Consider the following 16,811-nt stretch of genomic DNA (forward strand, 5'->3'; position numbering starts at 1 on the left):
AACAAAAAATAAAAAATAAAATGATGAACCAATGGAGGGGATAAGAATACCAGAGGGAAGAGAGAACAGGGGGCTATTCCATAAAACTAGCTTACAGAAAAAGCCAGGCTTGGTAAGTCAGGTTTATTAATGGCAGATTCTGTTTCATAAATCAAATTTACGATAGTTCAAACTTAGTTACCCTGGCAACTTATGCTGAAACTAACCTGGTACAGGGCAGGCTAACGCTCAGGCTAAGTCTTAAGTTTAAGCTTTATATATATATATATATATATATATATATATTTGTTTATTTTTTTAATGTTTTTGTTTTGGCCCACCCTAAAGTTCCAAGCTGGAGCTGGGCCTACTCCAAAGGTAAGTGTCAAAAAAGCTAAACAAAAAAAGACTTTTATTTTGGCTTGGCGTGTGACGTCATAAGGCTGCGCCGCTCCTACACTGTTATTTGACTGGAGAAAGGTTTGTTTTAAAGCGTTTACACAAATATAAAGCGATTGATTAAAGTTTCAGTTTTTCATTCAGTGCTTAATTTTGTACCTGCTGTTGACAATATTATTTTAACCCTTTATACAACGTAATACTATTTTACTCCCAGTGGTGGGGCTATTGTTTGAACAACAGAAAAAGTGTTTTAATGAAGGTTCGATTTATTATATAACATAATGTCATTCCATTCTAAGTATACATCACTATATATAAGTAGTTACGTTACTAGTTTTAATCAGCTCGTTCTTGTTTTTTTGTTCATTGTTTTATTCATTTTAAACCGAACATTTTTATTGTTTTGTTTATTTTAAACAGGATAAAGTGTCCAAACACAGAGAAAAACTCCTGTTGAAGCGACTGATCTCCACACTGTTATAAAGATGGTATTTATTAAAGAGGAGAGTGAAGATGTGAAGATTGAAGAAACATTCACAGTCAAACAGGAAGATCTGCAGGAACAAACAGGTTAGTTTTCATTCTCAAAGACCTACTCAGTCATTTGATCCTCATTCAGATATATTTTAATAACAAGAATAAATTAAACCTTGCAGCCCTGAGTGTGCTGCCTAGTTCTCCTATATGCACATAAGCACTCATTGAAAGACAGGAATCAGTTTCTTTCTTGTTACTTGTTCTTGGTGTTTTGTCGCTATTTTTTGTATTATTAGTCTCCCATTTCTCTACTTCTTAAGGTTTTTGCTTTTCTCGTTCTTCTACTGTTTGTAAATGGTTTCTGAGCAAAGGCGCTATATAAAAAAAGTTTAACTGAGCTGACGATATTTGACCTACAGTATTCTCATAGAAGATATCTGCTATTACAGTGATAGTGTTGGCTTAGTACTTTCCATTTGCATATGTAAGGATCATAATTCCGACTTCTTTATGGCTTTAAACTTGTTTCTAGTAGTTGTTACTAGTTCTCACAGATAGTATCTAGAATTAAATGATTATTTTAATAACTAATTACCAGCGCTATTGTGTTTAAACAGGGCTTCTGCGGAGTCTTAAAATGTCTTGAATTCCAAAATCCAAATTTCAGGCCTTAAAAAGTCTTAAATTTACTGAAATATTTTGTTGTAGGTCTTAAATCTTTTATAGACAAGTCTTCATTTTCCTTTGTTCATGTTTTGTTACCCAATCTGGTCAAAACCCATACAATCACCAACAATCCATCTCCATAAAACTTTCAACTTTTTATTCAAAAAGGTCATTTTAACTCTATTTATTATAATGCTTTAATCATTTTCCTTACAATAACATTTAAACGTGCTCCATAAATTTATTTAATTATAGTTTTTAAAACTTTAAAAGCATTTGTTGATTTGTTTTTTATTTTAAATAAAGTTTATGTTGGAAAAAAAAGTGTGTGGATACAAATAAAGCTTGCTTATTTTTACACAATAATTAAGATCTTTTGCTAAGAAATATCTAAAATATTTAAATTTTCTATCTGGGCCATCTGAAAAATTCTTTGGCCTTTAGACCTTTATGAGTCTAAAATTTCATTCATATTGAAATTGTACTTAAAAGTCCTAAATTTAACTTGGTGACACCTGCAGAAACCCTGGTTTAAAGTATGTCAGAAAACGTGGATGCCCCCAATTTGAAATATGCTAAATGAAATGGACACTAAAATAATTAATGATTATAAAACATTGTCCAGTATTCTAAACTATATGATGTTGTTGTGGGACAATGTGATACAAAATGAACAAATATAGTGAAACAATAACGTTTAGCAATGCACTGACTACAACTGGCCAACAAACTAGTCTAAAAATGACTTTTGCTGCGTAAGAAATTGATTACAGCATGCTGATGATATGCAAACATCTGAGTGTGACGTTCGTCAGCAGGGCTGGACTGGGGCAAAAAATCGGCCCTGGCATTTTGGGCCAGAGCGGCCCACTAAATTCAATCAAAATGCTATCCATCTATGCACGTCCAATATATTTATCAACTCATATTCTATAAAACACAAAAGCCATATATATGAAATAAATAAATAAATACAAACTTTAATCTCAATTTAATTTCTGTATATTGTCCATAAAGATATTTGTTGAGTTCTAAAAAATACTCTATTCATTCATTTATTTTTCTTTGCATTGGTCCCTTATTTATCAGGGGTTGCCGCAGTGGAATGAACTGCCAACTATTCCAGCATGTTTTATGCAGCAGATGCCTTTCCAGCCACAACCCAATATTGGAAATCACCCATACACACTCATTCACACACACTCATACACTACAGCCAATTTAGCTTATTCAATACACTATTCACTCAGCCTATATTCAATAATAAACATAACAAAAACTGCCTGCTAATGCATGGGTAAATCTTCAAAGGGAATAGTGTACTTTATAACCTCTTTCACCTCATCCTGCTTGCTGTTTCACTATCTAAACAATCAAAACATAATAAGTCAAATTTGTTTCATTTTGATATTATGATTAACAGACACCAAACAGCCTTGTGTAGCTGCATATTTATATGAGCGTCATCTTCACTCTGCATATTTATAACAAAACAGGGCTTAAATATAACTGCCTCCTTTCATTATAACAGTATAACAAACATTAAATTTAAACGATAAAGGTAAGCAATCAGTCAATGTGCAGAATCACTGTATGTGGTTACATAAATTAATACATTAGCATATTTTTGCACTCAGCCAAAACAGTTAACTGAGAACAAGTGATTCAAAAGACATAAGAATTGTTAGAGACAAGATGAATTCAATATCACGTTTAACAACTATAGTGAGATGAGATCATCCAGCAGATGAACTGTCTGACATGCACTATACTCTCACCTGGGGTTTATGCTCACCCGCTAAACTACTGGCTGCAGCTCTTGGCAGAGAGTGTGCATGTGTGTAGGCACGTGATATGCGTTTTTAGCCGTGTACTAGAATGAACGGAGAACTTTTCAGACTCACTAAATGAAACGCCGGTGTATTTCCTGCGATTTCTCTGCGCCTCCCTTGCGTTTCTTCTCTCTGACTCTCGACTATTTTAACAAATACACACAGACGACGCACGCTCACATGGAGTGCAAAATAGGAGTTTGTGATTGGGCCAGCCCAATCTCAATACAGAAAAGAACCAATGGGCTGCAGAGTGTCACATGGGCCGGCCCGGTCTGTCTGTCCGGGAAAAAAAAAATCTACTTTCAGATAGTCACAGATCACAGCAGTGTCAATTAATAAGGCAGAAAAAAAAAACGATAGGCTGCTAAGCCTTTTATGGGCCGATCAGATCATAAGACGATGATCAGCCCGGCCCAAAAACTACGTCGGCCCACCGGGAAAGTGCCCGGTCTGCCAGATGGCCAGTCCGCCCCTGTTCGTCAGTATTGACCACATTCTTCACGTACCAGCAGGCGCGTCATTGGAATCTTTTTGCTTGAGATTTTTTTAAAGGATGAATTTTTAGATCCTAAAAACAGAAGCTGTTTCTCATTATGCTTTCTTCACCCAGGTGAAAAAAAATATAATTAATATAATTAACTCATAAATATAATTAAATGCAATTAAAATACAGTTAAATACCCGCAAATACATTTTTAGTACATTGTTATTTTTTTGTGTTAAATAAAAATTTGATGGTTTTACACTATAAATATACTAATTAAAAGTATGTTTATACTTCAGTAGGACTTTAGTACACTTGACAGAAGTATACTAAATACTAAGGGTGTAACGATATTAAAACCGAACCGAAATATCGCGATACACCAACCACGATACGTATCGCGAAACTCTCATGGCGTACCGCGGTACTCTCACGCCCCCTGCTGCCCATTGTTGAGGTTGACGTCACTTGTCTCTAACTAATTGAACCAATTTAAACACATCTTTAATATCATATTTGATTAAATTGTTTTAGTAATGATGAGGATTTGTTCTAAATATTATATTCTAAAGTTAGTATTTTAGTGCATGTTATGTCATGTGACTTGAGTAAGCATCACACTCGTTACTACTGGACGCAGGACGGCTGCTTCACATAGTACTGAGATTGCAGATCCCCCAGACACATTTAAGTCATCTGTGTGGAAACATTTTGGTTTTCCAGTGGAGTACAGAAATAGAATTCGTGTCTTAGACAAAGCGCACGCCTGTCTGTCTCAAGTTTCACGAAACTTACTTGTAAGGAAAAACATTTAAAAAGTGTGGTAATTTCACAATGTGAGGGTGTAAGCAACAGAACTGCCAACAAAATTGATTTAATGTACAAAAGTAAAACCAGAATAATGCCCAAATATACAAAAAAACAGAAATATTTACACTAAAAAAATAATATAATAAAGTAACAAATTCATACAAAAGTATCAAACAAAAATTAGTTAATCTCGAGCAAGGGGGTGATAGTGAAGACAAACAAAAGAAATAAATATAATAAAACAATTCTAACTCATGAATAACCCCTCTTACCTCGCTAAAACTGATGAAAAGAAAAAAAAGGTCTTCAGCACCGAGCGCCGCATTCTTCCCTATACTGAATAAAATAAACAAAGATGACCTTCACCTCTTACCTGATGTCTTTAACAATACATTTTCTACGTGTTTGCAAAATGGAAATCGTATGACATTTTCCCTATCCACCTTACACTAAGAGTGAACTTGAGGAGATACAGCTATATTGTCGGGAAGGAGCGGATAATATACAAATCAATTGAATTAAAAATGTACAAACCTCACAAAATTTCTTAAAGTGGGCAAAAGTAATGCAAAATAATTTTACCCAAACGAAAGTTAAGCAAAATAAACGAAAATCATAATCATGTCAGAAAAATACACGAAAAACGAGATCAAAGGAAAAAGCGCTCTCTCTCCCGCTCTTCCTAACAAGCTTTTTACATTCCCGCGATGCGTCGCCAAATGATGATAGATCGGTCTCCTGACCAATCAGCTGTCAAAAAGGCGGACCTACACAAATGACAGGCAGCAGCTGTCGTTAAGGCGGACCTACAGTGCATAAATGACCGGCATAGAGAGAGAGAGAGAGAGAGAGAACGGGAGGCAAACATACAGCCGGCTACAACCCTAACATTAGTTTCAGACACAACCGCAATGTATTTTACTGGTGAATATGTCATGAAAAAACACTTTACAAACACATTATATGTATATTTTTCATTAATTTAAACGGAAACCTATCTATCTAAATGAAACCATAGATAATCAAAAATGAGCGTCTGTGTCTGCACAGAGATCAAGCCTCTCATCGGAGAATGTGGATATTATGGTGTTTTTGAAGAAGATCTTTCACTAGTCTACACTGCAGTTATTTATTTAATTTTAGTTTACTTAGTTAAGATGGCTGCACTACAGAGAATAGTTTTTTTCTGACTAGTCTATATTGGAGGTATTTATTTAATTCTAGTTGTTTACTCGGGTATCCTGACTGTACCAAAAATCCGATGACAAAGTTAATAAAGAAAAAGTTAAGATGTTCTTGTTATTAAGTGAATTGTCCCTTAGCATTGCTGTTAACATGACATCAACCCTAACCCCACAGCAAACAGAAACCGAACCATACCGAACCGAACCGTGGCTCCAAAACCGTGAACCGAACCGAACCATGCCTTTTGTGTATCGTTACACCCCTACTAAATACCAGTAATACTTGAATAAATTTTTAGTGTACTACAATTAAGTACACTAAAGAAAAAACATCCAAAAAACTTTTACTAGTGTGTTTTTCAAGTGTGCTTTAAATGCTTTAAACATTAGTTGATTTTTAGTACACTGTTTACATACTAATCTTAAGTTTAAAATAAGTTAATATAGAAAAAATCTATTAGTAATGTACTGTAGTAAAAGTACATTTTTTCCAAAAGTTGTACTTAAGTACACTTAATGTCACTGCATTATTATCACTAACACTTAAATTGATTTTGAGTGTGGTAATTTTAAGTTTACATTAAATTGACTGTATTAAAAATTTATTAGTAATGTATTGTAGTAGAAGTACATTTTCCCAAAAAAAAGTCTATACAAAATGTAGTATTTTAACCAACAGTACAGCTACACAAAGCGCTTTACGGCATGTTTGAGAATAACAATAATAATAGCCCATGCACTCATAACTTTTATTTTACATCTGCAGAATCGTGAGAAAATCTTGATCTTTATTTTAGGCAAAAAAATCACTATTCTCATTTTAGCCACAGCATATCATTAGAATAATTGTCTTCTCCTCCAGTTCAGCTATAAACACTGGAATATTCCCATCAGGCTCCAGTAAAATGTTTATTGAAGGACAGCAAAAACATGATTGATCCAGAACCCTGCAAAATTAAAAATGAAGACTCTGAACAACAAATAGGTTGGTGTTTATACCTGATCAGGAGTGGCACGGGAGGTTGTTGGGCTTCAGCCCTGATTGTTTGTTCCAAAGTGGGTTAAAGTTTTGTCAAAACGTAGTTTTTCAACATATTATTCAGAAATATTTTAACCGGTTCATTATTGCTTTCCCACAGGATCAAAAAGCAATATCAGCTGTGCTTTCTAAACCTCTTTACATTATTTAAGAGTTTTTTTTTTTTTGTTTTTATCAGAGGCAGCCCCACAGCAGTAAGTGCTTTCTGTCTCTCTTTTCTGAAAGCGAGTTTACACACACCATCGTCCTGCATAGCCATGCCTCCTGACAGTCACTCAATGCATTCGTCTCATAGCTCCACCACAATTGTACTTCATGTTTGTTACCTGCATTAATTGCTTATTAAAGTAAGCTTGTTGGAAATTCTGAGGAGAATGTTGGGTTGCTATTGTAACTACACACGCAAGAGAGTCAGGCACTCTTGTCTTGCTTCATTTAAGATTTACCTCAGATTTTGGCTGTCAGTTCCGTATGATCTGACGAGATGCTACACGCACAGGCTGTTCTGATTAGCTGCGAGTTTTGATTGATTAACTCAGGTGTATTTATGTAAAAGTGAAGTCTGACAACAATAAATATTCTCATCGGGAATAAAACCACCTGTTTTTATACCCGTGCTGACTTTGCCGAGCTATAGCTATAAAGTTAGGTCTGCTACTGTTATTTTATACTGGGTAGGCTACTTCATTTATTTTATTATATCATAATTTGCTGAAAATGATGCCTTAAATGAGCAGGATTTTGAGGGTAATTTAATCCAAATGATTACAGCCACAACTATAAAAAAAAATACCTTGTAATAAAACGGGCAGTGATTAGATGCTAAGAATCCCACAGTTGATATATAATTTAAATTTTGATTTCTCTTGTCTAATTTCTGCATGCACATTTTTCCACTTGCTACTCTGCCAGAAACTTTGTCGCTGGAGAGCACCTTCAGTAATAGTTTAAACATTTGTTTAGAGATGGAGCGCAAGATGTGCTCAACAGAGTGGCTACATGTGGTGAAAAACGATGACAAAGCTAAGTGTAAATATTGTAATAAAAGTAATAAGTTATAAAGCAGAGTGTCGCGACAAACATGAAAAAGCAACTGAAGTTTTTTCACATACTTCAAGAATATCAAATTTAAAGAATGGCTTGTTAGGTTCATTGTGCTTCCCGCGGGTGCGACTAACAACAATTGTACATTTTAGTTGAACTCTGAGCGTGATGAGCAGTTCAGTGTTAGTTTTTATTTCAATATCTTGAGGTGAAACTAAACTGCGCATTCTCTCCGTCTCCTCATTCATAAAACAGCAGGACGCTCTGCTGAAGCACGCAAGCTTTACACTCCGTCATTAATAATTAACTTAACTGTTGTATTGGAGTCGAAAGAATATATTAAGTAGAATTTTTTAACAGTCCAGATGTTTAATTTTTTCTTTTTGCAATTTTTTTTAAATTTCTCTTCTGCAAATTAGATTTTTTTTAACTGCTTGATTCTTTAAAAACCAAAAGCAGCGTCCGTCAATTGGTGTTTTTCCAGAAGATACACCTTTGTGAATGTCTTATTTTGTGTATAGTCTTTAATGTGCTTTTTTATAATTTTATTGAGACGCAAATAGGGATAATCAATAGGGATGTCCCGATACAACATTTTAACTTCTGATACAATACCGATATTGCAGCCTTCAGTACGAACCAATGCAAATCCGATATCAGCACAAATCAAGAATACTTTTCTTTTACCAGTTTCGTTGAGTGGAATTTATGAACGGCTAGATCAAACTGAGAACAAAAGTCAGCAACAGTAAGTATGGAAATAACCAATTTATTAACTATGGGTTGCATAAATGTGAACCTTTTACATAAGAATATATATATATAATTAAAGAATACATATTAAGACCCTGAAAAATATCTTAATTGAATAAACAAAATATATTTTTTAAAGTGCAAAATACTAGTTAAAGGTCACTTCAGTTACTATTTTTTACCATCAGTAAATGGTAGAAACAGCTGGGAGCAGGAACATAAGAAGAAAAAAAAACATTGTTAATTGCACAACTGCTAAAGGTTGAGTGTCAATAGTTTCAATTTTACACACTGCTTCTTGATGATTTTTTGATCCAGTTTCGAGCAAAAAAAAAGTCTTTTACACAGGGGAGCAGATGTAAGTTTTTGTAAGTTAATAAAAATGTGCAGCATGGTTAGTACAAATATTTACATGATCAGATCTATTTAATCTGTGTTTGTATCATAAGAAGATAGTAGCTGTATCAATGTACCTAAACAAAACATTATTAATTTTATAATAATATATAAATTGCACATATTATCTTTAACATAAATATACTTACAGTGGCTTGATTGTGGCTGTTCTTCACAGCACATACAATAATGTGACTTTTGAGAATAATTTTATTTATCAAAATTAAATTTATTTGCATAATATATTGCACAGATTCCACCGACTGCCCACATGAGAAAAGTATGACAATGTAAATAAAGTCAGAACTACAAAGTCATGTGCAAAGCTGACACTGATTATCAGAGCAATTTATATTTCTGGGCATTTTAAAGAAGAGTTAAATATGGGAACACCTCTAATTAAATTTTCATTCTGTCTGAAGGTAACACCATTCTTTCTTTTAAACTGTAATGGCCATTTCAATTCATGAAGTTCATTGAATTGAATCTGCTTAAATGTGTACATGTTAATGGACCAAACAAAATATGATCTGATTCATTTTACATTTAATGTGCAGCAAAATCACTGAGTGTGTTTAGTCAATGTTTCCAGTGTCTTTTCACTTTTCAGCTTTTGATGAGAGTTTATTGATGAGAGTTTAAGACTGATATTTTATTTATTTATTTCAGACATAATTGAAGAGAATAAGGGGAGTAAAGATGAGGAACATCATGTCAAAATTGAGGAAAAAACTCATTTAGAGACTGATGATATTTTGAAAAGGAGAAATAAGAATCGTTTCACCTGCACTCAGTGTGGAAAAAGTTTAGGAAGAAAAGACAATCTTAAGATTCACATGATGATCCACACTGGAGAGAAACCATTTGCATGCACTCAGTGTGGGAAGAGTTTCATCCGCTCATCACACCTTAATGAACACATGAGGATCCACACTGGAGAGAAACCATTCACATGCACTCAGTGTGGGAAGAGTTTCAGCTGCTCATCACACCTTAAACAACACATGATGATCCACACTGGAGAGAAACCATTTGCATGCACTCAGTGTGGGAAAAGTTTCAGCCGCTCATCAAACCTTAATCACCACATGAGGATCCACACTGGACAGAAACCATTCATATGCACTCAGTGTAGGAAGAGTTTCAGCCGCTCATCATCCCTTAATCACCACATGAGGATCCACACTGGAGAGAAACCATTCACATGCACTTTTCTCCCCGTAGACTTCCATTCATATGCACGCAAATGCTTTAGACCGGAAACGCAAGTTTGTGCGTCAAGTTTCGCAGTTCACTGCCTTGCAAAGTACAAGATTGGTGAACTCTGACCTGCGAAATCACATCACTTGACTGTGTAAGACCAATCGTAGATCAAAACACGAACTCTATGGGCAGAAATTCAAAATATGGACCAATCGCTAGGGTTGGGTATCATTTGGGTTAGTTTCGATACCGGTCCTTAATCGATACTTTTAAAATAATACTGTTGCCAAAACGGAGCCTGAACCAATACCCTTAAGCCACATTTATGGTAACTCTAGAAATCTTTTTTATTTGACACTCTTTTAAAATAATTTTAACGAACAGTATAATTAAAGTTTAAAGTAAACGTCATTTTATAATTTATATATTTGAATTGGATTAATGTATTTCCTTTTGAATATTTGCAGGCAGGGGTCACTTGTACTTTTGGGGGCACATTTTAACATATATCACAACATGCTTTAAAAAAATTTAAAGTCATTTTTTCATGCATCACTCTGCAGTCTTCAGAAACGATGATTAAATAACTTAAACTCAAAATAATCTTCCTTTATAATTTATTTGACAACTAACTTTGTACTGGTGTACAAATACCTTAATAAACACATGAAGACCCACACTGGAGAGAAACCATACACATGAACTCAGTGTGTGAAGAGTTTCATCCAATCAGCAAACCTTAAAGAACTCATGAAGATCCACACTGGTGTGAAAAACGATATATGCTTAAGTGTGAGAAGACTTTTGTTACAGTACCAAAATTGAAACTGCACCAGACAATTCACACTGAAGAGAACGTACAAGTGTTCGCACTGTGACAAGAGGTTTAATCAGTTAACCCATCTGCAAACAGAAAAGAGGATTCACACTGGAGAGAAACCGTACTGATCTGATCAGTGTCTACAGTGTTTTGCTCATTTGGCGCAGCTTAAGAAACACTTGAACAAAAAGTTGCACACATGACATGAATGCAGCAAAACATTTTCTCATGTGCACAGGATGTTTCATGTCTGAATAATGTTTGAAAAGGCTGAGTGACGATATACTGTTTTCCAACACTCCTACACTGCAGTAGGTGGGGTTGTAAATGTGTTTCGCTTCTCGCGTTTACCGTAAACACAGTAATGGTGAATGAGAGAAGAACAGTTTCATAAACATCTGGCAAACAGCACCTCTGTGGCTTAAAATCTCTTTGCAAGTGATTGTACTGGTGCGGATACATCTGTACTCTACTCTCCAGTGTATTCATGTGGCTCAGGGGTGCTCAATCCTGTTCCTGGAGATCTACCTTCCTGTACAGTTTAGCTCCTACCCTGATCAAACCCACCTGAACCAATTAATTAGGACCTGAAATCCACTTGATAATTACAGACTGGTGTGTTTAGGGTTGCAACTGAAATCTGCAGAAAGGTAGATCTCCAGGAACAGGATTGGCCACCCCTGATGTAGCTACTTTTGTTTTGGATGGTGTTCTCTGTTTGACTCCCTGAATGAGAAACAAATCACTGGGAAGACACCGCACATCAAAGAGGGTGGAGCTCCAGGACGTTTAGTTTCCAGTATACCAGGGCCTAAAGTTTAAAAAGGCCATTCAATTGTCCTGTGTTGCAGCTTTTATTAGTAAAGTTTCTTTACTTTTAGATCCAAGATTCTTTCTAGTTTACTACATTTACTTTTTTGAGTAGAATACAAACTTGATGAATGTTTTATGATGTAGGCAGAGTGACGGGTATTAAGTTTACAATATTAATACACTGTGATGATCCCAAGACTCCAGATTGGAGTATGTGGTAAATCCTGATTGGATGCCTGCATTACTCATCATTGGGTGTATAAAAGTTGTTGTGTTGGCTACCCCAGGATGCTTGTGGCTACTCAGGAGTCCTCATAGCAAGACCTGCCATCTCACTGACTCTTTAACCTTATGGTTTTGTTTTGCATCACTTATATCATGTAGTTAAAGTGTTGTTGTTGGGCTGGACAATAATTAGGTATCAATATATATTGCGATAGTTTTTTTTTTCAATAACGATGATATGAGTTTTAAACCCATTTCCGGTATTTCGATATACATTTACATACGTATGTTTTATTATATACATATATATATATATATATATATATATATATATATATATATATATATATATATATATATATATATATAAATAAAACATACGTATGCAAATGTATATCGAAATACTGGAAATGGGTTTAAAACTCATATCATCGTTATTGAAAAAAAAAACTATCGCAATATATATTGATGATTATTGATATTGAACCCTTAAAGGACGTTTAGGATGAAAAGCAACCAGAACTATGAATACACTCCAACAATTCTTTTGCAAATATTAATGTAGCCTCTTTTTCATTTGTTTTATTAATATAATTATTATTCTTTTTCTGTTTTTTTTTTACGGTGTGGATTTTGGTATTATTTTGTTAAATATTGTTAAATATTCAGCATGTACAAAAAAAAACTGATAAAAGTTTTTGTCCTTCACATTGGTCAAGCTAACCCCCATGAGCTATGTCCATCTCTCTCTCTCTCTCTTTCTCTCTCTCTCTCTCTCTCTCTCTCTCTCTCTCTCTCTCTATATATATATATATAGATATATATATATATATATATATATATATATATATATAATTCATTAAAATAAGAGGGGGGTCACCTAACATCTTTAAGAATAGAAATATATACAGTTAAAGTCAGAATTACTAGCCCCCCCCCTGAATTATTAGACTACTTGTTTATTTTCCCCCCAATTTCTGTTTAACGGAGAGCAATTTTTTTCAACACATTTATAAACATAATAGTTTTAAAAACTCATTTCTAATAATGGATTTTTTTATCTTTGCCATGATGACAGTATGTAATATTTTACTAGATATTTTAAAACACTTCTATACAGCTTAAAGTGACATTTAAAGGCTTACCTATATTAATTAGGGTAACTAGGCAGGTTAGGGTAATTAGACAAATTATTGTATAACAATGGTTTGTTCTGTAGACAGTCGAGAAAAAAAATAGCTTAAAGGGGCTAATAATTTTGTCCCTAAAAAAGTGTTTAAAAATTTAAAACTGCTTTTATTCTAGCAGAAATGAAACAATTAAGACTTTCTCCAGAAGAAAAAATATTATCAGACATACTGTGAAAATGTCCTTGCTCTGTAAAACATAATTTGGAAAATATTTAAAAAAAGAAGAAAAAAATTCGAAGAGGGCAAATAATTCTGACTTAAACTGTGTGTATATATATATATATATATATATATATATATATATATATATTGGGGTGTACTGATTTTTGTTTTAATTTGTTGAAATTATAACATTTTTTTTGTATTATTTTGTTAGTTATATGCGGTTTAGCTTTGGTACTGAAAAATGTAACAAATGTACACATATCTTTACTGCTAGTTTGTTAGAACACCACGAAATAAGGTTGACAAGCCCACCCATCAAATGTAGGTTAAATTTAGCAGTGGTGTACAGCACAAACACAAAAAGTAGGTAACTTTAATACCACTTAATTCCTCCACAAAAAAAAAAAAAGTTATTCAATGCTATCAAGTAACACTGTTGTGTGAGTGCAGATGCAAAGAAATATAATGATCATGGGGGGTGGGGGGTTAGGACGATTCATAAGGGCCCATCTTGTCAGAGGGCTGGTGGTGGCCAGCGGCGCCACTGATCACAATGCTTTCATGCTTTTGTGTGATGTATAAAATTGTTTAAGACATTTTTAAGATCTATAAGTTATTTGTGTATATACACAGTCTACAAATTAATTAAGGTTTCAGTGCAAAAATCAATACAACCTAATGTATGTGTAAGGGAAAAATAAAAATAAATTCTATTTAAATAATAAACAAAAAATAGAAATAACATATTACTTTTAGAAATATGGAAGTTTTATTTTTAAATTCACCTCATTAGTATTTAAATGTAATGAAAGTATTAATTAAAAAAGGGACCTGTAAGCGATGTACTCATTTATGCTGGGCAATGTATATAGTTTATGACTGTTGAGAGAGTCAAGAGATAAGTTGAGAGATGGGCGATTGCAAGGGGTTGACAAAGTTCTGGTGTGTAGTTGGATAAAGTTTAAATTCTATATTTTTTTCATTTGTGTGTATTAGAGGTACAGCAACAAATCTTCTCCCATGGGACATGAGGAAAACTTTCCATTCCACCAGTTCAATGCTGCAGTGCTGTGTTGTGTCCAAGAGGCCATCCACCAAGTAAATCCCAAATGTAGAGGAAGATGTGGGGTAGTCAAAGAAGGGGCCTTGATGTGCAAATGTGGAGTAGACCAAGTACACCTCCTCTTTTTCAGCAATTATATTTCTGATCTTCGCCACCTTTCCCTGAATATAGACATTGCTGTTGGCTTCGTCCAGTTTGAGGGTGAAGGGCTCTGTGGTGTATTGGCTGTACTGTTGCGCACACTGAAACAATGATGGTAATTTTCCAGACATGTGTTTTTTTCTTACACCCAAACTTTCCTCTTTTTCCATTTGGATTGCCTCTCGCTCTGCAAGCCTCTTTACAATTTGGCAGCATGGAAATTCTGGTTTCCTAACAAGCCTTTTCAGTTTTTGCACGTAATTTTCAAATTTGAAAGCACTAAAGGAATCCAGATTTCCATGAACCTTCACATCTTGTGCAAGGTGCACAAGGTTGTGCACATTGTAAGAGATGTGCATGTGTCCATACAGCTTTCCAAAGTGGTGAACAAACAACACAAGTGCATCATTTGCATAGTCTGTTAACTCAAGCAGTGCTTTGTTCGACAGTATGAACACTCCCGTAAACAGCAGTAGGAAATGTTGATATAAAGCTGTGTGTAGGAAGTCTTTTAGGAGCACAGGACCGGTGTAAAGAAGGAACTGGCGGAGTTCAGAGGCTTTCCATCAGCCTACCTCATTCAAAGATCTTGGTCTTCGTGCAAACTCAACTGGCACATTTTTTCTGATCTTTGACAGCTTTTCAGAAAGCATATCCACCTGCAAACCTGAGAGCCTGCAAACCAGTTGACCCTTGAGCCACAGGTACAAGAGTCACCTCATCACCCCCAAACAGACAAGGTCTAAACAGATGGCTAGAAGAGGAGAATATCCTAGATGATGTTCTTCATCTATCATTTCCCGAAAATCTTCATCAGTGCGAACGGGGGCATTTGTTTCAGGGAATATCACCCTATTGCTCAAATATTTGCCTTCCTGCGTACATTTCTCACACCCCGAGTAGCCTGTGTGCCCTTTTATATTTTTCAAAAAAGCTCGGGCGGGAGCATCACAGACCATTGAGCACAGTTTGAGCCTCATTGATATTCCCTGAAATGAAAATCCTTTCTCCAACATTAAAGTTTCAGCCACAAAATCTTCCAGGTATTCGGGAAGGCTTGCTGGCTTGCTAGTGCCACAGAAAAGCCCAATTACAAATGGGTGATGCAGAGGGAGGTTTTTGATGACTCCAAGAATGGGCCAGAATTGGGTGGATGAACTTTTAAATACTGGCAACCCATCCACATTTGCTTGGAGCTCTAAGCATAAGCCATTAGCCAATCCACATTTGTTTGCCTCCAAAGTGCTCTTCATTGAATTCAGGATACCAAAATAATGGTACACTGTAAAAAATTGCTGTTAAAAAACGGTCAGATTTTACGGTAAAATAATGTTTTTTCACTAAAACAGTAATATTCTGTTAAAAACAGTGCTTTCTGGGTAACATTTTTGTTTTCAAGAAAGTAACCAACAGCAGAAAACTGTGAGCTAATAGAGTTCAGATTCGATGTTTTGAAGTCTGTGTTTAAAATCACACTTTGTGTCCTTGTTCACTATTTCATACACTAGTTAACTAATATAGTTCACCTGACAGTTTTAATGAACACTAATGAGTGAATTCAGACACTGATGACCACCTGCTGTTTATAATCACAATTACTGAAGAAAATAAACAAGAAACACAAACAGTGACTTGAGTTACAACATTAAATAAAATCAAATAAAATAAAACAGCTTCAGTCTCAGCAGAGGATCATTAAACAACTCCACAAACAACAGCAGACACACACTTATTACTGACTGATTTGACTTCCATACTATTCTCATTGAGATCCAACAGAAATTAAGGTGTTTTTTGTGTCACCGTAATGGAGTGAGGGGCTGATTTAGTTGGGATCTTCACCCTTGAACTTATTAATTCAGACTCTCCAATTACTATAATGAAGAGTTAACAAAATGCTTGTATTGTAGCAATCAAGTTGGAAAGTCAATAAATAGAGAAATCTATTTGTCTGAAATTAGTTCTGATAAATGTTTTGTTATAAATCTGGAAGAAGGCCCTCATGCAATAGATTTTATGCTTAGTTGCAGGTATTAATTTAATTAATGAGAAGTGGAAACAGAAAAGATACCTCCGTAATTACTTAACAGTTAAGAAATAACATACAAAAACAGTTCAGTTA

The 16,811-nt window shown here is 34.7% G+C and overlaps 3 protein-coding genes across 4 annotated transcripts in view; all 3 read left to right on the plus strand.

The window, feature by feature from the left end:
* LOC137491238 (uncharacterized) overlaps positions 1–16,811 on the plus strand; it is a 1,025,816-nt gene that overhangs the window by 432,315 nt on the left and 576,690 nt on the right. The window lies entirely within an intron of this gene.
* Positions 1–16,811, plus strand: part of LOC101886704 (uncharacterized) — an 847,011-nt gene that overhangs the window by 432,315 nt on the left and 397,885 nt on the right. The gene's annotated exons all lie outside the window — the stretch shown is intronic.
* The window catches only part of LOC137489469 (uncharacterized), a 53,502-nt gene continuing 37,094 nt past the window's right edge, over positions 404–16,811 (plus strand). The window contains exons 1-3 of one of the 2 annotated variants that reach the window (XM_073947748.1): positions 404–459; positions 802–951; positions 9,739–11,501. In XM_073947748.1, the coding sequence (XP_073803849.1) occupies positions 867–951; positions 9,739–10,397 (744 nt within the window). In that variant the 5' untranslated portion in view covers positions 404–459; positions 802–866 and the 3' untranslated portion in view covers positions 10,398–11,501. Of the gene's footprint in view, positions 460–801; positions 952–9,738; positions 11,502–16,811 lie in introns of those variants that run through there. The other variant, XR_012402234.1, reaches the window with a different exon arrangement.

The sequence above is a fragment of the Danio rerio genome, chromosome 4 (genome assembly GCF_049306965.1).
Source record: "Danio rerio strain Tuebingen ecotype United States chromosome 4, GRCz12tu, whole genome shotgun sequence".
NCBI lineage: Eukaryota > Metazoa > Chordata > Actinopteri > Cypriniformes > Danionidae > Danio > Danio rerio.